The 24,755-nt window shown below is 47.3% G+C and overlaps 1 protein-coding gene across 1 annotated transcript in view; it reads left to right on the top strand.

Annotated features, from left to right (window-relative positions):
* Positions 1-6,078: 6,078 nt before the first annotated feature.
* Positions 6,079-24,755, top strand: part of LOC126106824 (general odorant-binding protein 72-like) — a 61,718-nt gene continuing 43,041 nt past the window's right edge. Inside the window, exon 1 of the mRNA XM_049913219.1 lies at positions 6,079-6,204. Coding sequence (XP_049769176.1) covers positions 6,136-6,204 — 69 coding nt within the window. The 5' untranslated portion in view covers positions 6,079-6,135. The remainder of the gene's footprint in view (positions 6,205-24,755) is intronic.

The raw sequence follows: 24,755 nt of genomic DNA on the forward strand, positions 1-24,755 counted from the left end.
TTTGAGTTTGAACGTGGTGTTATAGTCGGCGTACGAGCGATCGGACACAGCAGGTAGCGAGGAAGTGGTGATTTTTCCATACGACCATTTCACGAGTGTACCGTGAATATCAGAAATCCGGTAAAACATAAAAAAAAAGATCCTGGAAGAACAGGATCAACGACGACTGAAGAGAATCGTTCAACATGGCCGAAGTACTACCCTTCCGCAAACTGCTGCAGAGTTCAATGCTGGGCCATTAACAAGTGTCAGCGTGCGAATCATTCAACGAAACATCATCGATATGGGCTTTCGGAGCCGAAGGCCCAGTCGTGTACCCTTGATCACTGCACGACACAAAGCCTTACGTCTCGCCTTAGCTCGTCAACACACATTGGACTGTTGATGACTGTGAACATGTAGCCTGGTCGCACAAGGCTCGTTTCAAATTGTACCGAGCGGATTGACGTGTACGAGTATAGAGACAACATAAATCCATGGACCCTGTATCTCAGCAGGGGACTGTTCAAGCTGGTGGAGACTCTGTAATGGTGTAAGGCACGTGCAGTTATAGTGATATGGGACCCCTGATACATCTAGATGCGACTCTGACAGGTGACTATTACGTAAGCGTCCTGTCTGATTGACTCCATCCATTCATGTCCATTATGCATTCCGACGGTCTTGGGAAATTCCAGCAGGACAATGCAACATCCCACACGTCCATAACTGCTAGAGAGTGGCTCCAGGAACATTCTTCTGAGTTAAACACTTCAGCTAGCCACCAGACTCCCCAGACATGAACATTACTGAGCATATCTGGGACACCTTGCAACGTGCTGTTCAGAAGAGATCTCCATCCTGTCTTACGGATTTATGGACAGCCCTGCAGGTTCATGGTGTCAGTTCCCTCCAGCACTACTTTAGACATTAGTCGAGTCCGTGCAATGTTGTGTTGCAGCACTTCTGCGTGCTCGCGAGGGTCCTACACAATATTAGGCAGGTGTACCAGTTTCTTTGGCTCCTCAGCGTACCTGCAAAATTATGTCATTTTATAGCACATGGTACAGGAGATATGATGTCATAAACATTGAGATACGTGAAAATGAAACTGCAATGCCAAATTCGTTAGAGATACAGGTGAAATATGTACAGAGATGCATGTGAAATATGTTAAGTATATGTGAAATATATACAGGGTGTCCCAGCTATCTTATCCACCCAAAATATCTCTGGAACAATAACAGCTATTGGAAAACGACTTTCACCGGTATCAATGTAGGGCTGCGGCCCATGAATGTACATATTTTGAAACATTCTAAAACGAAAGCATATGTGTTTTTTAACACAAACTTATGTTTTTTTAAAAGGACCTCCTATATTTTTTCTTCAGCAATCCATAGCATGACAAAGCACATACGCAATGGCGTTGATTGCATCGCAATATTCCCATTACATCCCGAGATATTGAGACGCGAAGTTGACGCTTGAAACTCCCGACATGCGCTGCTAGCGCACGTCCTGAGGCTCAGGCGTGAACCCCATGCTGCCCGTAATCGCGATGTGATTGACATGCGTAATCACACTTCCATACTTATCAAGAGGTCCGAAACGAATAATACGGTCTGCTGCCATCCTGTATTAAAGTCGTACATTCCAGCAGATATTTATCCCATAGGCTAGGGGTGATGCGGTTCTGTAACATGACAGGCACAGTGGGTCATATAACGCATCAGATAAACCTTATTTTGGGTGTGCAGGATGAATAAGACAACCTGACGGGTGTACACCGATCGGTACTGGTTCATGTTGTGTATGTAGATGCGTAAAACGTACAAGAGGGAAACCATTATGTGCTTATGAGAGTTGATGGCAGCAGACCGTATTATTGTTTCGGACCTCTTGATAAGTATGGAGGTGTGATTACACATGTCAATCACATCGCGATTACGGGCAGCATGGGGTTCACGCCTGAGCCTCAGGACGTGCGCTAGCAGCGCATGTCGGGAGTTTCAAGCGTCAACTTCGCGTCTCAATATCTCGGGATGTAATGGGAATATTGCGACGCAATCAACGCCATTGCGTATGTGCTTTGTCATGCTATGGATTGCTGAAGAAAAAATATAGGAGGTCCTTTTAAAAAAACATAAGTTTGTGTTAAAAAACACATATGCTTTCGTTTTAGAATGTTTCAAAATATGTACATTCATGGGCCCCAGCCCTATATTGATACTGGTGAAAGTCGTTTTCCAATAGCTGTTATTGTTCCAGAGATATTTTGGGTGGACAAGATAGCTGGGACACCCTGTATATTTGACATGTTCATACAGAGGCAAAACCACATGTAGAAAGCTGATTTTAAATCCCTTTAATGATTTCAACGAAATTTGGTTTACATATTAGTTACGATCAGGACAGAAGTACTGTAGCGTTAAGAAACTCCAGCTCCCTCTTGGAGTGAGCATGGTGACCTGGAGAGAGAAGCGGGGAGGAGAAGATGGGCAGAAGGGGAAGAAGCAGATGGAGAGACGGGGAGGAGCCGTTGGACAGAGAGAGTGAGGAGGAGAAAAAGAGGAGAGAGTGTGGGGAGTGGGGGAGAGGAGATGGATACAGGGGGGGGGGGGCGACAGGAGGAGGCAGTCAGTCAGAGAGAGGGGAAGGAGAAGATGGACTAATAGGAGATTAGAATAAATACGTACTCGAGCAACGCTGGGTACTCAGATAGTTTAAACTCTATAACTGACTATTAATTAAAGAAGGTACATTTAATCAGAGTTCAACATATAGTGAATTAACTGATAGCAGAGGGAGCTTCATTCAGAAGGTCAATCAATGATCCTCAGTACTTCCTCAGAGTCTAGACTCTGACAATGCGCTGAACAGTTTGTTCTGGGGCCCTGCAGTCGCAGGCTCGAGACTTTCGCAGTCCTCTTTTGTGCATCACAACATTGCACCCAGCTCGACCTGTTATTATCCTGTTTTCAGTCTCGTTCAGTCACTTCTCTTCAGATCGTATCCTGGTAGGTTGGCAGCTGGATCTTGAACACCTTTTTGTTTTATTGTTGCAACAGTCCATCTGTTGCAGCAATCTTCTTTAATACCAAATTTCTCGTTTATACAATACATTGATAAGCTAGAACATTACGACCACCGACCTACTGTTGATATAAACCTGTCCAGGCGATAGCAGCACCACCTGGCGAGGAATGACTGTTAGTCAGACCCACGCACGGTGCGTTCAGTGAACGTGATGTCTGTGTGTAGAATGGGGAAGGCGCGCAATCTATCCGAGTTTGACCGAGGGGAGATTGTGATGGCCCGGAAGCTCGGCACGAGCATTTCGGAAACTGCACGACTTGTTGGACGTTCGAGGAGTTCTGTGGTGAGTGTCTCCAACACGTGGTGAAACCAAAGCGAAACTACAGCCAAAGCAGTGGGGTTGGGCGGCCACCCCTCGTTACAGATTTCGGACGACGTAGGCTGGGCAGAGTGGTATAACACGACAGGCCATGAACTGTGGCGGAACTAACATCAGGCTTTAGTGTTGCGCAGAGTGCAAGTGTGTCTGAATACACAGATACCCGATGGGCCTCTACAGAGGACAAGACATGCATGACGCAACGTTAACACCACATCGGCAACTACGACTGAAACGAGCACGTGAGCATCGGTAGTGGACTGCCCAGAGGCAGAGCGTTGCTGATGAATCCCAATATACTCTTCTTCATGACGACAGGAGGGTGCGAATCCGTCGCCTTCCAAGGGAACAGCTCCTGCCGGACGGGGACAAGCTGTGAGCGGCTCCATTATGCTCAAAGGAACGTTCACATGGGCATCCATGAGTACAGTGGAGCTCGTGAAAGGCACCATTAAGGCCAAGAAGTACCGTACACTGGTTGCAAACCACGTGTATCCCTTAATGACGATCTTGTTTCCGACGACAGTAGCATTCCTCAATAAGATAATGCCCCACGTCACAAGGCCAGGAGTGTGATGGAGTGTCTCGACGAACACAGTGGCGAGTTCCAATTGATATGCTGGCCCCTCAGCTCTAAAGATCTGAACCCAAGCGAACACATCTGGGATGTGATTGAAGGTGGCGTCAGAGGTCATCGCCTTCCCCCGTCCCCGGAATTTACGAGAACTGTGTGTAAATGTGGTCCCAACTCTCTCCATCAACCTGCCAAGGCCTCATTCTTTCCATGGCACGACGTACTGCCGCTGTTGTCCGTGCCGAAAAAAAAATAGTTCAAATGGCTCTGAGCACTATGGGACTTAACATCTGAGGCCATCAGTCCCCTATAACTTAGAACTACTTAAACCTAACTAACCTAAGGACATCACATACATCCATGTGCGAGGCAGGATTCGAACCTGCGACCGTAGCGGTCACGTGGTTCCGTACTGAAGCGCCTAGAACCGCTCGGCCACAATGGCCGGCGGCCGAACGGTTCAAGGCGCTACAGTCTGGAACCGAGCGACCGCTACGGTCGCAGGTTCGAATCCTGCCTCCGACATGGATGTATGTGATGTCCTTAGGTTAGTTAGGTTTAAGTAGTTCTAAGTTCTAGGGGACTGATGGCCTCAGATGTTAAGTCGCATAGTGCTCAGGGCTATTTGAACCATTTGAATCGCACGGCCACTGCGGCCGGCGTCCATGCCGAAGGTGGACTTAGCGACTATTAGGTAGGTGGTCGTAATGTTTTGGCTAATCACTGTAAATGCGTGGTGCCTGCTCTGTTGGACATGTCCGACAGAATCGACACCACACATAAGTTACACGTATAACAACTGTAAGATTGACTGCTGTTTTATTGTCAGTGCAGAGGCACAATAGGGCCCAATCCTCTTGGGGGAATATAGGAAATGCTGCGAGAAAGTTAATTAAAATGGGCAGGAACGCAACTTATGAGTGTGCAATAAGTTGAGAATTTGGACTCGACGTGAAGCATTCTCAGATAGCCAAAGCGATTAAGGTGACTGCTCACGGAAAGTGGGGTATCCGACTCGCGGTCTGGCACAAATTTTCATCTTTCGCCATTGAATGATTTCAATGGCCTAGTGCTGCTGTCGTTGATACAACCCTTGACATATTAAATAAACAGATTGTTTCTTCTGGTATCCCACAGTATAACACATCAATTTGTCTGGAGGAGGGTCATTTAAGATGGTATGAATTGGAAGGTTCGGGAATAGATTGGCCGATGGTTGGCATTGCAGTTCAGGTGGTGGAATGTTACTTATTATGTGTAGCCAAGGCATTGATGTGCTTTTTGTGCACCTATAATAATGCTGATTGATTCATTCAGATGGCTGTCCAGTTTCCTTGTATAAGCACTGTGTTGCCATACTGGGACATAGTACTCAGCAACTGGGTATATTAGTGCCAAAGCTGCATTGCATCCAATGGATGCTTCAGCACCCTAGGTTGTGTCAGCCAGTTTCCTTCTGAAGTTGTGTCTTTAGCTTGAAGCTAGTATTTTCCAGGTGTCTTCTGTACATTAAAGACCGGTCGAGTGTGACACCAAGCTACTCAGTCTGTAACTGTGTCTGATCCTGTGTCGACAGAAATTCACACTGAGCTGATAGTGTGCTGTTTGAGAGTGGAGATTTCTGCCTTGTTTGTGTTTGATTTGAGTCTCCATGCTTTGTAATCAATACTGAGAGTTTCTAAGTCTCTAGACAAGATATTTTCTCCTTCCTCAAGCGTAGACTATTGCATGGTCACTGACATGGCAAAACGTTTTGCTATTAGGCATGTCACTGTGTAGGTTGAAGAGCAAGGGTGCTAGAACTGATCCTTGAGGAAGCTCATTTTTTTTGCAGTAAATAACTTACAAAAAAAACATGAGCTTGAGCCGTTGTCCACCCAAATGCGAGCCAAGAGCCTCAACAGCGCGCCAGCTCGCTCTGTCGTGGCCCTTGATGTCGGACATCCATCTTGTCACGGTCGTTTCCTCCACTGCCGTCCTCCCAGCACACACGGCAGTACAGGAGACCTACAAGGGCCAGTCACGCCCCCCACGTGTAATTACTGGCGGTAATCTATCATTTTCCAGCGGCAAGGCCGCGCCGTCTTCTCATAAGGAGGCACGCAGCTCCCGTAGCGATATTCTTCCCCAGCGTTCTGTGCGACCATCACCTGCAGCAGCCACCATGGACAAGGGGACCTCCGCGGCGCTCACCGCCTACCTGTTGATCGTGGTCGCCGCTGTTCACACGCAGGTGCTGTCTCTAGCTACACTCGTATCTTCTCTGTATTGCTGTTAAAGACAAGGTGCCTTTGCTGTTGCCGTAGCTGAGTGGTCAGAGTGTGTGGCTGCCATACAAAAGACTAGCATTCCATTCTGACTACTGCCAAGGACCGCAAATGGAGTACCAGCACTTCTCACTTCCGGGAGAAGCAGAGTTCGATTTCCTGATCCAACCATACAGATTTAAGAATTGCTGTCTAGAATTCCCCCAAAGGGAGTAGAGAATAGGAATCTGGATTGAGGAAGAGGGCATGGTAGGGTAGTCGGTGCATTCGTCAAAAGCCACTGTGCCAGGGTGGAGCTGTCGTTAGCGCGTCTGCCTAGTGAGCAGGAGATTTGGGTTCGAATCCCAGCCTTGGTAAAATTTTCATTCGTCACTTCAGTCTGCGTATACAGGGCACAGAAAACTTGTGTCACGAAATTTTAACCCTGGGTAGCTGATACCAGTAGGAAGCAAAATTACTAATGTTGTGTAGGTTGACAACGCACCGTTTTTGAACTACAGAAACTTGGCGCCACGCGCTCCGATTGGCCGTGGGATTGCCCTGTTGCCGTTCATCAGTTGACGGGCAGCGCTATGGTTGCTGTTCACACATACAAACTTCCCTCGCTCCATCGCTGCCCCAACGTGATACGCACACGTGTCGAATAGGTCACGCTCTTTGTCTCCACCTCTCGACATAGGAATTCGGAGCACACACACGTCACCTACGATTTAGTCATACAGTAAGCATGGCGGCACATTATTCATTCGAGACCAACGAGATGTTGTTTTTGTGTATGGACTAGCTGACGGTAATGCGCATGGTGCTCGACGGTTGTATGAGGAACGGTACCCAGCAAGACGCCACCCAGACCTACAAGCGTTTACAGCAATTCACCGGCGACTTGGCGAAACAGGCTTGTTACCGGGATATCATGTTGATGCTGGAAGACCTCGAACACTACGGGATGCTGCATTTGAAGAGACTGTTCTCGAGCGCTTCGAGCAAGCACCTCCGACAAGCACTCGAGCGGTTGCCACGACTTGGAGGTCACCCATCAGTTAGTCTGGGAGGTTCCGAGGGATGACGGCCAGCTTCCATTTAGTTTCCACCCGTCCGAGACTTAAATCCTGTGGCGGACTATGAACACAAGCTAGGGTTTTGCCAGTGGTTTCTGCGACTTGTTGCACGAGATGCCGACTTCCCCACCATTGTGTTGTTTACCGACGAGTGCACCTTCCTTCGGGATGGCCTTTACAACATTCGAAATGTTCATTACTGAGCGAGGGGAAATCCTCACGTCAGGTACATCCACGGACACCAGGAATGATTTTTGCTCATCATTTGGGTAGAAATTGTGGGTGACCTTCTGATTGGGATGGTTCGTCTACCTCCTCGACTTAACGGCGCAAATTGTGTTCACTTTTTGCAAGAAACTCTACCCGGCCTGCTGGAAGATGTTCCCCTGGACATACGGCTATGCACGTAGTTGGAGCACGATGGGGCGTCCGCACATGTCGTGAAGTGCGCGGATATTTAGGTGAACTCTTCGACAGCCGGGTAATTGGCAGAGGTGCTCGTAGGACGTGGTCCCCGCGATCACCAGACCTCACGCCACCGGACTTTTTCCTGTGGGGATTCTTCAAGTTTCTAGTTCTCCCTCCTGGACGCGAACCACCTAGAAACGAAGAGTAATTAATGAATCGAATTCAACATGCCGCCAGTCACATCAGGGTAATGCCAGGAATAGTTGAATGAGTTCGACAAAACACCGTTCGTCGTTACCAAGTTTGTGTCGCGTCAGAGGGTCGCCAGTTCCAGCACCTGCTTTAAGTAAATGATGTCCTAGCTACAAAAAGGCCCTTTTCACGGCCGACTCAATTTGTAAAAGACTTTCTGTGCGCGAACTAATAGCTGTTGACGAGTTTGTTCCCGGTACGTCTTATCATGAAACTACAATGGACGTGTCGAGACCCCAGCAGATTCCCCCCAGAGTGGAAGCCTGGTGCGCTACTTCGGAGCGTGCGGGCCGCCTGGTATACATCGCGATCTCCGGCAGGCAAAGCATTCACAGTCATGCGTTGTCCAGAGCATTCGGCAACAGGACAATCCCGCGGCCAATCGGAGTGCCTGGTGCCAAGTTTCTGTAGTTAGAAACGGTGCGTTGTCGACATACACAACATTCCAGAATGAGACTTTCACTCTGCAGCGGAGTGTGCGCTGATGTGAAACTTCCTGACAGATTAAAACTGTGTGCCGGACCGAGACTCGATCTCGGGACCTTTGCCTTTCGCGGGCAAGTGCTCTACCGACTGAGCTACCGAAGCACCACTCACGCCCGGCCCTCACAGCTTTTCTTCTGCCAGTATCTCGTCTCCTACCTTCCAAACTTTACAGAAGCTCTCCTGCAAACCTTACAGAACTAGCACTCCTGAAAGAAAGGATACTGCGGAGACATGGCTTAGCCACAGCCTGGGGGATGTTTCCAGAATGAGACTTTCACTCTGCAGCGGAGTGTGCGCTGATATGAAACTTCCTGGCAGATTAAAACTGTATGCCGGACCGAGGCTCGAACTCGGGACCTTTGCCTTTCGCGGGCAAGTGCTCTACCATCTGAGCAACCGAAGCACGACTCACGTCCGGATGTCTCCGCAGTATCCTTTCTTTCAGGAGTGCTAGTTCTGCAAGGTTCGCAGGAGAACTTCAGTAAAGTTTGGAAGGTAGGAGACGAGATACTGGCAGAAGTAAAGCTGTGAGGGCCGGCCGTGAGTCGTGCTTGGGTAGCTCATATGCTAGAGCACTTGCACGCGAAAGGCAAAGGTCCCGAGTTCGAGTCTCGGTCGGCGCACACAGTTTTAATCTGCCAGGAAGTTTCATACACAACATTAGTAATTTTGGTTCCTACTGGCATCAGATATCCATGGCTAAAATTTCATGACACTGTTTTTCTCCTCCTTGTATACAGCGAAGTAGAGATGATTTAAAAATGAAGACTGCAATAGCAAGAAAAGCGTTTCTGAAAAAGGCAAATCTGTTAACATCTAAAATACATATAAATGTTGGGAAGCCTTTTCTGGTGGTATTTGTACAGAGTGCAGATTGGTAAGGAAGTGAAACGTGGGCTATAGTCAATTCAGACACGAATAGAATCAAATTTTTTGATATATGGTGCTGCAGAAGAACGCTGAAGAGTGGATGGGTAGAGGGACTACTGTCTCGAATTAGGGGAAAAAAGAAATTTATGGTATAACTTGGCTAAAATAAGCGATCAGGTGGTAGGACACAACTAATGGTATCAAGGAATCGCCAGTTTCGTAATGGAAGAAAGTGTGTATGTGTGTGCAACGGGGTGAGTGGGTAAGGGGTAAGTGTAGGTAGAGACCAATGTTAAATGATGTAAGCAGATTCAAATGGATCTAGTGGATGTAGGTTGCAGGCGTTATTTAGAGAAGGAGAGGCTCCCACAGGATGGAGTAGGACGGAGAGCTCCACCAAAGCAGCGTTCGGACTGAAGACCACAACAGCGACACGTTATTTAAAATTATTACGTCTTACCTACATCTTACTCTGTGCCATCACCTTCGAAGTAGTTCCCTTGGAAGCGAATACAACCGCCCCAACGTTTCTGTCCCATATGAACTGCGTCCTGCAAGTCTTTCTTTGTTAAGAAGTTTAGCTCCGTCCGCGTTTACGGCCGAATCTCCTCTGCTGTATCAAACCTGCGTCTCTTCGGTTTGATTTTGATCGCGGGGAAAGAGTAAGAACCCATTACGAGCTTAGTGTGGTGAAAAGTGCGGGTGAGGAACATTTGACATCTTGTTTTTATGTTCAATGTATGCAGTTGTGCATTGCCATGGTGGAGCACCCAGCTTTTCGCACGTCACTTCCGTCGTCGTTTCCTCCTCGCGTCCCCCATCAAACGTCTTACAATACAGTGATGGAACGCTTTATTGACTGCCCGACGAGGGGGAACAACTTCTTTGTGAAAAATCCCGTCACCGTCAAAAAAGCCGACCAACAACGACTGAAAACAACTCATGACTTGTCGAACATTTTTGGGTAAAGAATGACTCCTCCATTGCGACGATGATTGCTTAGTTTCAGGATCGCACTCATAAACCTAACCGTTGAAACTATGAAACGTCCCCTTAGAACAATTATACAAGACTGTGCTTAAACTGACACACAATATTTTTTAGCGCAACGCAATCTGACTTTCAGAAATCCCTACAAAGGAATGGCCCTGACTAACATTAACCTGTACCTTTCACAAATCACTTACCTCACCAAAAATCTTCGTTACTCGAACTACTGCAATACAGCGAGCGCCACTACTGCCAGCTAAATAAAAGATTCAAACTACTGAAGGCACTAACTACTGATAGGCATAGTTAGCAAATGAAAGATTTTAATAGAGAACAAACTGAAGTGTCGGCAGACGTGTCAACACTGTTTTGTTGGAGGAGACCGAAATGCACGCTATAAGCTCACGCCGGCTGGCGTGAGGTCTGAAACAGGATACGTAATGAATGCTATAAAGAAAAGTACGTAGCTGCTGGAATACTTAACTTTAATCCATCATTTGTATACAGCGTTCTTGATGATACAAGTGAGACTCTCTCTAGAAATGGTTAATGGCGCCTTGCTAGGTCGTAGCCATGGACTTAGCTGAAGGCGATTCTAACTATCTCTCGGCAAATGAGAGAAAGGCTTCGTCAGTGTAGTCGCTAGCAAAGTCGTCCGTACAACTGGGGCGAGTGCTAGTACGTCTCTCTAGACCTGCCGTGTGGTGGCGCTCGGTCTGCAATTACTGACAGAGGCGACATGCGGGTCCGACATGTACTAATGGACCGCGGCCGATTTAAAGCTACCACCTAGCAAGTGTGGTGTCTGGCGGTGACACCACACAAACAATGTATTTACCTTAATAATCATAATATATATGCCATCCAGTCTTACAAATTTCAAATCTCCGGTATTTCTCTCCCCACATCCACCACTGCTGGCAGCTCACCTCCAACTGCGCAACGCTACGCGCTGTTCACATCCAGCTGCCGCTGCCCAACACTACAATGGCAGACAACAATGCAAACTAGCCACAGACTGCACACAGCACAGCCAGTCATTTTCATACAGAGAGCGCTACGTGGCGGCGGCGTTCCCAATATAAGAACCTAAACAGCCTACTTACAAAACTAGTGACAATCTGTGAAAGAAAGCCTGTATTGTCTGGAAGCAGTTGTTTGAGTTCTTCTGATCATCTTGAACCAGTTGTCGCTAAAACTTCGCCGCTATCCTTCCCAAGTTCAACTCTTCTGACAGAATACTTTCACATCCGCCATAACTTATCCTCAACGTGTCGCAGAGGTCTCGGGCGGTGTGTCTACGAACCTGCAGAATCAGATCCTTCACTTCCTGCACATTTACGCCAGTCGACGGGCGACCAGAACGATCATCACAAAGCAATGTTCGCTCGTTTTTTAAACCTTATACCTGTCCTCAAGTCTGTGTCTGCGCTAAAGCGTTTTCTGAAAAAGCTTACATCGACAGTTCAACACGAGTTTTTACACAGACACGCTATTCTTTCAAGTGAGACATTGCAAACCGCAAGCTCACTTAAACAGCACATTGGAAATAGACTCACCAATACCAACCAGACCACTCAGGTCGCAGCGGCTAAGCGCTCTGGTTCAGGGAAGATGTATGGAGACGCCTAGCGGTATTTTAGTCTGCTGGTAACCATTTGCGCACACAAGAAATTACTGGTGCTTATCGATGCTACCTCGTAGGTTTTCTATGGTTTCCTTAAATCGATTAAGGCGAATGCTTGAACGGTTCCTTAAAAAATGACACAGCCTCTTTCCTTCTTCATCTTTCTCGTATCAGGGATGACCCCGTTATGAGGAAACTCTAAATGATAATTTTCCTGCCTAGCTTACGATGAACTACAATAAGGTCCAGCAACGCAGTTGGGCCCTTCGGTGGTAGCACAAACTCTCCCGTTTTCAAAAGTGATAAGGACAATATGTTGCAACAGTCCCTTCTTATATACACTACCGACCATTAAAATTACTACACCACGAAGATGACGTGCTACAGACGCGAAATTTAACCGACAGGAAGAAGATGCTGTGATATGCAAATGATTAGCTTTTCAGAGCATTCACACAACTTTGGCGCCGGTGGCGACACCTACAACGTGCTGCCATGAGGACAGTTTCCAACCGATTTCTCATACACAAACAGCAGTTGACCGGCGTTGCCTGGTGAAACGTTGTTGTGATGCCTCGTGTAAGGAGGAGAAATGCGTACCATCATGTTTCCGACTTTGATAAAAGTCGGATTGTACCCTATCGCGATTGCGGTTTATCGTATCGCGACATTGCTGCTCGCGTTGGTCGAGATCCAATGACTGTTAGCAGAATATGGAATCGGTGGGTTCAGGCGGGTAACACGGAACGCCGTGCTGGATTCCAACGGCCTCGTATCACTAGCAGTCGAGATGACAAGCATCTTATCCTCACGGCTGTAACGGATCGCGCAGCGACGTCTCGATCCCTGAGACAACAGATGGGGACGTTTGCAAGACAACAACCACTTGCACGAACAGTTCGACGACGTTTGCAGCAGCATGGACTATCAGTTCGGAGACCATGGCTGCGGTTACCCTTGACGCTGCATCACAGACAGGAGTGCCTGCGATGGTGTACTCAACGACGAACCTGGGTGCACGAATGGCAAAACGCCATTTTTTCGGATGATTTCTGATGGTTCAAATGGCTCTGAGCACTATGGGACATAACATCTGTGGTCATCAGTCCCCTAGAACTTAGAACTACTTAAACCTAACTAACCTAAGGACATCACGCACATCCATGCCCGAGGCAGGATTCGAACCTGCGACCGTAGCGGTCACGCGGTTCCAGACTGAAGCGCCTAGAATCGCACGGCCACACAGGCTGGCTTTTCGGATGAATCCAGGTTCTGTATACAGCATCATGATCGTCACATCCGTGTTTGGCGACATCGCGCTGAACGCACATTGGAAGCGTGTATTCGCCATCGCCATATTGGCGTATCATCCGGCGTGATGGATAGGGGTGCCATTGGTTACACATCTCGGTCACCTGTTGTTCTCATTGACGGCAGTTTGAACAGTGTACGTTACATTTCAGATGTGTTACGACCCGTGGCTCTACCCTTTATTCGATTCTTGCGAAACCGTACATTTCAGCAGGATAATGCACGACCGCAAATTTCTGGATACAGAAAATGTTCGAATGCTGTCCTGGCCAGCACATCCTCCAGATCTCTCACCAACTGAAAACGTCTGGTCAATGGTGACGGAGCAACTGGCTCGTCACAATATGCCGGTCACTACTCTTGATGAACTGTGGTATCGTGTTGAAGCTGCTTGGGCAGCTGTACCTGTACACGCCAACCAAGCTCTGTTTGACTCAATGCCCAGGCGTATCAAGTCCGTTATTACGGCCAGAGGTGGTTGTTCTGGGTACTGATTTGTCAGAATCTATGCACCCAAACTGCGGGAAAATGTAATCACATGTCATTTCTAGTATAATATATTTATCAAATGAATACCCGTTTATCATCTGCCTTTCTTCTTGGTGTAGCAATTTTAATGGCCAGTAGCGTAGGAATTGTATTCGCAACTGCGAATATGAACCACCATCGCCTGTATATTAGAATGACGACAGTGAAAGTTTGTGCTGGACGGGCTCTTGAACATGGATTTCCCACTTTACGCGACGCGTATCACTGCCAGATCCAAACTTCCGTACGTCGTCGTCCATATGTCACAACATGCACTCGCACGTTGCGTATACTGATCAGCGAAATCATTACGTCCACTGCCCAGCGCGACTTTGGATGCTGCCCAGTGGCACTGCGGGCACGTGGCGTGGTAAAAAAAGTATGTAGGCGAAGCAGACACAGACGGTGTATGACCCAAGTGAAGATTTGGGCTATAAATGGGAAAATCCATTGAGATATGCTACCTTCACAAAGTGCAGATTATTATGAAGCAGAGCCTGTGAACTAGTATTTCGAGAAGGGCGAAATTCTCTACTGCCGTGAGAATTTATGGAGAGGTAGCGGCTAAATGGTTGGACATTCACGACCCTTCACAAAACTTGGTGTTCGGAGGCTTGTCTGCTCTGTAAAATTGAATGGCTCGTGATCTGAGCATCTCTGCTGAAAGATCACAGTACTAGTGCATGCACAAGTGTTTTGGATCATACCGTTTATCGCACACTGTTGATCATGGAGCTCAGCAGCGGACCCCCTCTAGGTGTTCACACGTTGACCAAACGACATCGTCAGATATGAGGACTGTGGGCACTGGACCATCGGGATTCGACCACCGATCAATGGAAACGTGTCGGCTGTTAGGGTGAGTCACATGTTTGTTACATTAGGTCGCTGGTCGTCTTCAGAAACGCCGTCCTTGAGGTGATCGGCGGCATGAAACGTGCAGCGCGCCATGGATGTAGACTGGTGGGAGCAGTATTATGCTATGGGAGACATTCTTCTGCGCTTGCATGGGACCTGTGGTATTAACTGAAGACAGGCTCACAGCTGCAGACCACCTGCTGATGTATTCCCCGACGGCGATGTCACATTCAGCACAACTGTCTGTGTCTCGGGCCACAACCCTGCTACAGTGGTTTGATGAACATTATAGTGAACCCATGTTGACGTCTCGGCTAAATTCGTCTGATGCCAATCCTATTAAACCCATCTCGGTTGGTCCACAGCTCGTGGTCTAGTGGCTAGCGTTGCTGCCTCTGGATCACGGGATCCTGGGTTCGATTCCCGGCCAGGTTAGGGATTTTCTCTGGACAGGGACTGGCTGTTTGCGTTGTCCTCATCATTTCATCATTATCTTCATCACTCGTGACAGTGGCTAGATTGGACTGTGCAAAAAACTTAGACTGTATAAAAATTGGGACTTTGTACGGGTGCTGATGACCATGCAGTTGAGCGCCCACAAATTAAACATCATCATCCATCTGGATCGATATATCGCACTACCACCCCGTACCCAAACCAGCGGCTCTTTATTTACGCGAATTACATTACCTGTGCGTAAACATCTAATGCCACATGCCTCCACAAACCTACCAACAACCTGTCTGGTCCCTGAAACGTAGAATCAGTGATGTATTTCCCTCCAAAGACGGACAAACAAGCTATTAAGCAGGTGGTCATAATGTTTTGGCTCATCAGAACATATTCCTGTCCAGGAAGGGCATATTTACTGAAAATCAAAGGCTTAGTATTGGCGAATAAATACTAAGAAGCATGCTCATGTTATTAAGAAGTACGATGTATACACGTCCGAAGGAACTTCATATCACACTTGTTAATAACGCAGGCACTGCTATTACATAGTTCCTTATAAAATAAGGCCATATGACGTTACTGCCAAAGACTTGAGAATGCGACTTTTTATAGCGATTCTATACCTTGCCTCAATAAACGTTCGTAATCGTATGACCCAAAACTCTATGAGCACTGCCCACAGCGAGACTGAAGGCCGCCTGGTGGCGCAGCTCACACTTGACGGGCAAGGAAAGTATGTAAACAGAGCAGAGACGAATAGACAGTCATTCTGGCAACGATACTGGCCGAAAATGAGAAAATCCACTGGCATAAGCGACTTTGAAAAAGGGCAGATTCTTGTGACCCGGCACCTGGAACTTGAACATCAGGAACGGCGAAGCGGTTGTTCGTGTGCGCCTATCGTGAACGTCTGTGGCAAGTGGTTGAAGGACAGTGAAACCTCTTGAAGGCGACAAGGTCTTGGAGGTCCATGCCTCATCACAGAAAGTGGAGGGTCGAAGGTCGCCCGCTTTGTAAAGCAGGATAGGCAGTGGTCTTTGGCAGGTCTGATGGTAGAGACTACAATGCAGGCATAAGTGTTTTGGAGAACACCGTCCAGTGTTAAACATGGGGCTCTACAGCAGCTGACCTCTACATGTTATTATGAGGTGCATTCAAGTTCTAAGGGCTCTGATTTTTTTTCTCTGGTCTGGAAAGAGATAGAAACATGCGCATTGTTTTAAAATGAGGCCGCGTTCATTGTCAATACGTCCCAGAGATGGCAGCACCATACGGTAAATGGAATTTTACCGCCAGCGGCGAGAATGAGAACTGTTTTAAATACTTAAAATGGCGACGTTTTCCTTACTTGAACAGCGTGCAATCATTCGTTTTCTGAATTTGCGTGGTGTGAAACCAATTGAAATTCATCGACAGTTGAAGGAGACATGTGGTGATGGAGTTATGGATGTGTCGAAAGTGCGTACGTGGGTGCGACAGTTTAATGAAGGCAGAACATCGTGTGACAACAAACCGAAACAACCTCGGGCTCGCACAAGCCGGTCTGACGACATGATCGAGAAAGTGGAGAGAATTGTTTTGGGGGATCGCCGAATGACTGTTGAACAGATCGCCTCCAGAGTTGGCATTTCTGTGGGTTCTGTGCACACAATCCTGCATGACGACCTGAAAATGCGAAAAGTGTCATCCAGGTGGGTGCCACGAATGCTGACGGACGACCACACGGCTGCCCGTGTGGCATGTTGCCAAGCAATGTTGACGCGCAACGACAGCATGAATGGGACTTTCTTTTCGTCGGTTGTGACAATGGATGGGACGTGGATGCCATTTTTCAATCCAGATACAAAGCGCCAGTCAGCTCAATGGAAGTACACAGATTCACCGCCACCCAAAAAATTTCAGGTAACTGCCAGTGCTGAAAAAATGATGGTGTCCATGTTCTGGGACAGCGAGGGCGTAATCCTTACCCATTGCGTTCCAAAGGGCACTACGGTAACAGGTGCATCCTACGAAAATGTTTTGAAGAACAAATTCCTTCCTGCACTGCAACAAAAACGTCCGGGAAGGGCTGCGCGTGTGCTGTTCCACCAAGACAACGCACCCGCACATCGAGCTAACGTTACACAACAGTTTCTTCGTGATAACAACTTTGAAGTGCTCCATACTCACCTGACCTGGCTCCTAGTGACTTTAGACTTTTTCCAACAATGAAAGACACTCTCCGTGGCCGCACATTCACCAGCCGTGCTGCTATTGCCTCAGCGATTTTCCAGTGGTCAAAACAGACTCCTAAAGAAGCCTTCGCCGCTGTCATGGAATCATGCCCTCAGCGCTGTGAAAAATGTGTACGTCTGCAGGGCGATTACGTCGAGAAGTATCGCCAGTTTTATCGATTTCGGGTGAGTAGTTAATTAGAAAAAAAAATCGGAGGCCTTAGAACTTGAATGCACCTGTAATGTTGACCCAACGCATCGTCAGTTACGACGGCGGTGAAGAAGCTGACAGAGCACCTAAAGCAGTCTGCCAGGAAATCACTACAGCAGTCGACCTTAACGCCCCCCCCTCCCTGCTCCCCCCCCCCCCCCCCACAGCCGGCCGTGGTGGCCATGCGGTTAAAGGCGCTACAGTCTGGAACCGCGCGGCCGCTACGGTCGCAGGTTCGAATCCTGCCTCGGGCATGGATGTGTGTGATGTCCTTAGGTTAGTTAGGTTTAAGTAGTTCTAAGTTCTAGGGGACTGATAGCCTTAGAAGTTAAGTCCCATTGTGCTCAGAGCCATTTGAACCATTTGAACCCCCCCCCCCCCCCCCCCCCACAGTCTGACGTGTCGTGGTGGGTATGGGTAACAAAGAGAGTGACGGCTGAGTGTGAAAATGGCCAACAACAAGCTGCATTCGATAGAATCAACTATTCGACCAAGATGAATATCTTTCCGAACACAAAAAAGACACAAAGTGGTCTTCATTTGCATTCGTATCGGACACTGCCCAATGACCCATGTTTATCTCTTGTGGCATGAATATCCTCCAAAAAGCAGTATTTGTGGCGTCACATTCGCTGTACATTTTGTTTTAACGTCGTGTGTTTTGAAGTCTAATAGGAGAATAACCGTTGGTCTTCTCATGGACGTACCCCCAGTTGTAGGCGATGACGAGACAACAGCAAGAAAACTGTTGACATTTTGTGCACCAATTTAATTGGAAGGTGTTTTTGGGTGGTTGGTTCATCCTATCAGGTCCACGATCATCCAGCCACCTTTATGCCATCCACTGTTTTATTAATGTTGCTAACATGTGACAATGGAATGAACAGATAATCTGGAGAATGTATGTCAAATATATGTGACCGTGGCTGTTGATTTATGGCCTTTGCTTTTCGTTTTAATAACAGTGACTACTCACAACACAGTCCAACGATCTTGAGCTAGGGCGCTGATGACCAAGCTATTTAGTGCCCAACAGCTCTAAATCCACCCATTCAGCGATCCACGATTGCAGTGGACACAGTATCATCGGGACTGAACAACGAATCAATGGAAACGTGTCCTCTGTTCGGGAGAATCTGGTCTGCTGCTACACCAGCCGGTGGTCGTATCTGGATACGCCGTCAGGTGAACGACTGTTCGAAACATGCAACGCACCATGGATGGAGGCCAATGGGGCAGTATTATTCTATGGTGGAGATTGACCCGTGCTTCACTGGGACCTGTGGCAGTTATCGAAGGCACTCGGACGGCTGTGGACTACGTATACATTGAAGGGGACCATCTGCATCACTTAATGCTTGATGCCTTTCCCGATGCCCCAGCAGGGTAACTGTTCGTGTCGTAAACTCAGAATCGTGATTCAGTGGTCTGAGGTGCATGATGCTGAACGTATGTGGCTGTTCTTCCTGATCCACCCTACAGCCCCGATCTCGCGCCTTCCGACTTCCATCTGTTTGGCCCAATGAAGGACGCACTCCGCGGGAAACAGTACATGGATGATGTGGAGGTTACTGGTGTAGCAAGGCGTTGGTTCCGACGTCGACCAGTAGAGTGGTACCATGCGGGCATAGAGGCCCTCCCACTAAGATGGCTTAAGGCTGTCGTACTGAACGAAGAGTATGTTGAAAAATAAGTTTTTGTACCCAAAAGCGCGGGGAATAATATAATCTATTGGAATCCTGAATAAGACTAACCCGTTTTCAGAAAAAGAGTGTGTTCATTATACAGGGCTATTACAAATTATTGAAGCGATTTCATAAATTCACTGTAGCTCCATTCATTGACATATGGTCACGACACACTACAGATACGTAGAAAAACTCATAAAGTTTTGTTCGGCTGAAGCCACACTTCAGCTTTCTGCCGTCAGAGCGCTCGAGAGCGCAGTGAGACAAAATGGCGACAGGAGCCGAGAAAGCGTATGTCGTGCTTGAAATGCACTCACATCAGTCAGTCATAACAGTGCAACGACACTTCAGGACGAAGTTCAACAAAGATCCACCAACTGATAACTCCATTCGGCGATGGTATGCGCAGTTTAAAGCTTCTGGATGCCTCTGTAAGGGGAAATCAATGGGTCGGCCTGCAGTGAGCGAAGAAACGGTTGAACGCGTGCGGGCAAGTTTCACGCATAGTGATGTGAAAGATTCAGTGTTTAAACCTCCTCTACCAAGAAACGTGCCAGAACTGCGAGCTCGCATCAACAGTGCTTTTGAACTCATTGATGGGGACATGCTGCGCCGAGTGTGGGAGGAACTTGATTATCGGCTTGACGTCTGCCGAATCACTAAAGGGGCACATATCGAACATTTGTGAATGCCTAAAAAAACTTTTTGAGTTTTCGTATGTGTGTGCAAAGCATTGTGAAAATATCTCCAATAATAAAGTTATTGTAGAGCTGTGAAATCGCTTCAATCATTTGTAATAACCCTGTATATTGAACACCCCTCCTATATAATCTTTCACTCCCTGCGTTTTATCGGTGCTACCTTCAGAATATTAATAGGTGTATTCCAGTTCAAAGTGTAAAAAGGTTTCCCTATATCCACTAATGCTATAAACGTAGGGCTGCGTTTCTTCACTCTAAGATAAGTCTTAGCATTAGGTTTACTTACGTGTTGTCACATTTCTCTTTGGCTCAAACAGATACTCCTCGTTGCTGGCTCCCGCTACTCTTTTCATTCGTCTGTAAATAATTCTCGTGACTGAAACCATGTTCCGCTCGTGCTACGGTCGCAGGTTCGAATCCTGCCTCGGGCATGGATGTGTGTGATGTCCTTAGGTTAGTTAGGTTTAAGTAGTTTTTAAGTCTAGGGGACTGATGACCTCAGATGTTAAGTCCCATAGTGCTTAGAGCCATTTGAACCAATTGAAACCATGTTCCTAAACTCATGGTTGAGTAATATTCACGCCTTTCAGCACCTTTCTTCTTTGAATTGGAATTATTTGCTTCTTCTTCATGTCTGTGGTTATTTCGCCTCTCTCTCATATGTGTGGCAGAACACGTGGTATAGTTTTTTTCACGGCATGTTGTCCCAGTGATATCGATAATTATGAGGGAATGTCGTCTACTCCAAGTGCCTTGTTGCGACTTACGTCTTTTCAGTGTTCTGTCAAATTCTCCTCTCCGTGTCGTATCTACCATCTCCTCTTCATCTACCTCCTCTTCCCTTTCGATAATATTGTCTTCATGAAAGAAAGTTCCTCCGATAAACAGGAAACAAAAACAAAATACATTTCACACGCCGAGAGTTGAGAAACGTGTAGGCCGAGGTAAGTCACCATTACGAGAAATTAGGTGACCAGAGAATTTAACACTTGAAGAATTCGTCACACTTTCTGTGTGATCTATTTTGACAAGTGGATACTTCGGGTGTTCAATAAGTAATGCAGCACTTTTTCTTTCTGAAAGCGGGTTGGTTTCATTCAGGAATCCAATAGCCATATTTTTCCCCACTCTTTAGCCCACTAAACCTCATGTTTCAATATAATATCCGGTCAATGCGATGGACTTCTACACCTTACTGAGAGGCCCTGTATGCCCGCATGGTACGGCTCTAGTGGTCGACGTCTTGCTGCATCAATGGCCTCCCCATCATCCACGTACTGCTTCCCAAGGTGTGCATCCTTCATTGGGCCAAATAGATCGAAGTCGGAAGCTGCGAGATCCGGGGTGTAGGGTGGTTGAGGAAGAATAATCGAATAAAGTTTTGTGAGCTCCTCGCAGGTGCGCAGACTTTTGTGAAGCCTTGTGTTATCATGGATTCGTTTGCATTTTTGTGGCGACGAACACACTGAAGTCATTTCTTCACTTTCCTGACGGTAGCACAACACACTTCAGAGTTGATCGTTGCACCATGAGGGAGAACGTCGAACAGAACAACCCCTTCTGAGTTCCAGAAGAACGTCCCCGTGACTTCCCCGACTCAGGATGAGGTTATGAACGTCTTCTTCCGATGTGTGGTGTTGTGGCGCCATTCCAAGAACTGCCGTTTCGTTTCTGGTTCTTAGTGACGAGCCTTGTCTCATCGCCTGTGACGATGTTCGAAAAAAACTGTCACTATCAGCATCGTTACGAACAAGCAATTCCACGCAGATGGTTCTTCGTTCCTCTTCTGTTAAGCGGCGAGGAACCCAGATGGCACACATCTCTGAGTATTCCAACTGGTGGACGAGTGTGTGAGCCCTATCAACAGAGACGTCCAACTGTGCAGCGACGTGTTTGACTGTAATTCGACGATCACCTCGAATGAGAGTGTCCGCACGTTCCAATACTGCAAGAGTCACGGCTGTGTATTGCCGTCCGGCACTCGGGCGCTCGAATAGGTTTAAGCGATCTTGTTACGATGAAGACAGACACCTCGCGCAACGACTCACCGTGCTTTTGTTCAGTGTCTCCGAGGATATTCTGCAAGCGCTATGAATATATGCGGTGCCCTGGTTTCCCGCCAAAGGAAACTCAGTAGACAACACTACCATCTCTGATGTCGGTCTTGACGAAGAATGAGCTGACATTCCTACACCGATACTCATACATTTTGCTATATAGCTAGAGAAGGCCGATATGCACGCGTCAACTCACGCAGGCTGGATTTAGGTCTGAAACAGGATACGTAATGAATGATATAAAGAAAAGTACGTAGCTTCTGGAATACTTAACTTTAATCCATCATTTGTATACAGCATTCTTGATGATACAAGTGAGACTCTCTCCAGAAATGGTTAATGGCGCCTTGCTAGGTCGTAGCCATGGACTTAGCTGAAGGCTATTCTAACTATCTCTCGGCAAATGAGAGAAAGGCTTCGTCAGTGTAGTCGCTAGCAAAGTCGTCGTACAACTGGAGCGAGTCCTAGTCAGTCTCTCTAGACCTGCCGTGTGGTGGCGCTCGGTCTGCAATTACTGGCAGTGGCGACACGCGGGTCCGACATGTACTAATGGACCGCGGCCGATTTAAAGCTACCACCTAGCAAGTGTGGTGTCTGGCGGTGACACCACACATTTCGTTCAAAGGGTACCTAGCAGAGTTGAAGCCGTCACAGCGGCTAAGGGTGGACACACCCCATATTAATGTCTACTAATAAGCGTCCAGATATTTTTGGTTAGATAGAGTACATTGTAAACACACAGAAGCCACAGTCAAAAATGAGGGTCACACGAGCACAATAAAAAAATAAAGCATATATGCGCTTTGTACGAGGTAATACCAGTGGAGGCGTTAGACGATTAGTTCAAAATGGTTCAAATTGCTCTGAGCATTATGGGACTTAACATCTGAGGTCATCAGCCCCTAGACTTAGAACTACCTAAACCTAAATAACCTAAAGACATCACACACATCCATGCCCGAGACCGGATTCGAACCTGCGACCGTAACAGCAGCGCGGTTCCGGACTGAAGCGCCTAGAACCGCTCAGTCAGAGCGGCCGGCAGACAATTAGTGTAAGACACTGTGAAACAAAATAAGGCAGGTATTGGCCACAAAATCATTTTGTCCTTTTAAGCTCTCTTCCAGGCTCTTGCTTCTTTGGTGTCGTAAATTTCCAGCTCTGTAGCAAATTGGGAGCACGACCTTTCGGAACTCTGCAGAGAATACCCATACTATTCTCGGCGTTCCCTGCAAGCCGCAGCCCCGAGGCACTTTACTTACAAGGCTGCAAATGCTCCTTCAACCCCATGCTAACTTGGCAGTTACTCGAATGATCACAGTTTTGGTAGTACAGTGAATCCAATATACTCCAAAGAAATCAAATTTGTCAAATACACTTTCCAACATAAATTTTACCCGAAATTTGAGCGTACTGTTAACTTGGCAATCACAACATTAGGTTTCTAAACCTTTCCTCTCTTTGCTGGAATTTATTCCCGTGAAAGTTCAATGGAATGGTTTTCATTCTTTAGTTACACTGAAGAGCCAAAGATACTGGCATAGGCATTCGTATTCAAATACAGAGATATGTAAACAGGCAGAATACGGCGCTGCGGTCGGAAACGCCTATATAAAACAAGAACCGTCTGGTGCAGTTGTTAGATCGGTTACTTCTGCTACAATGGCAGGTTCTCACGATTTAAGAGAGTTTGAACGTGTTGTTATAGTCGACGCACGAGCGATGGGACACAGCATTCCGAGGTAGCGATGAAATGGGGATTTGCCGTACAATCATTTCACGAGTGTATCGTGAATATCAGGAATCCTGTAAAACATCAAATCTCCGACATCGCTGCGACGGGAAAAAGATCCTGCAAGAACGGGACCAACGACGACTGAATCGTTCCACGTGACAGAAGTGTAACTCTTCCGCAAATCGCCGCAGAGTTCAATGCTGGGCCATCAGCAAGTGTCAGTGTGCGAACCATTTAACGAAACATCATCGATATGGGCTATCGGAGCCGGAGGCTCACTCGTGTACCCTTGAAGACTGCACAACATAAAGCTTTAATCCTCGCCTGGGCCCGTCAACAACGACATTGGACTGTTAATGACTGAAAACATGTAGCCTGGTCGGACGAGTCTCTTTTCAAATTGTATAGAGCGAATGGACGTGTACGGGTATGGAGAGAACCTCATGAATCCGTGGACCCTGCATGTCAGCAGGGGACAGTTCAAGCTAATGGAGGCTCTGTAATGGTATAGGGCGTGTGCAGTTGGGTTAAAAAGCGGCCGCTGATAAGTCTAGATACGACTCTGACAGGTGACACGTACGTAAGCATCCTGTCTGATCACCTGCATCCATTCATGTCCATTATACATTCCGACGAACTTCAGCAATTCTAGCAGGACGATGCAACACCCCACACGTTCAGAATGTTACAGAGTGGCACCAGGAACACTCTTCTGTCTTTAAACACTTTCGCTGGCCACCAGACTCCCCAGACTTACTGACCATATCTCGTACGCCTTGCATCGTGCTGTTCAGAAGAGATCTCCACCCCCTTTTTTTTGTTTTTTTTTTGTTTTTTTTGTCATCAGTCTACTGACTGGTTTGATGGGGCCCGCCACGAATTCCTTTCCTGTGCTGACCTATTCCTCTCAGAGTAGCACTTGCAACCTACGTCCTCAATTATTTGCTTGACGTATTCCAATCTCTGTCTTCCTCTACAGTTTTTGCCCTCTACAGCTCCCTCTAGTACCATGGAAGTCATTCCCTCATGTCTTAGCAGATGTCCTATCATCCTGTCCCTTCTCCTTATCAG

This window comes from Schistocerca cancellata, chromosome 10 (genome assembly GCF_023864275.1).
Source record: "Schistocerca cancellata isolate TAMUIC-IGC-003103 chromosome 10, iqSchCanc2.1, whole genome shotgun sequence".
In the NCBI taxonomy this organism is placed as follows: domain Eukaryota; kingdom Metazoa; phylum Arthropoda; class Insecta; order Orthoptera; family Acrididae; genus Schistocerca; species Schistocerca cancellata.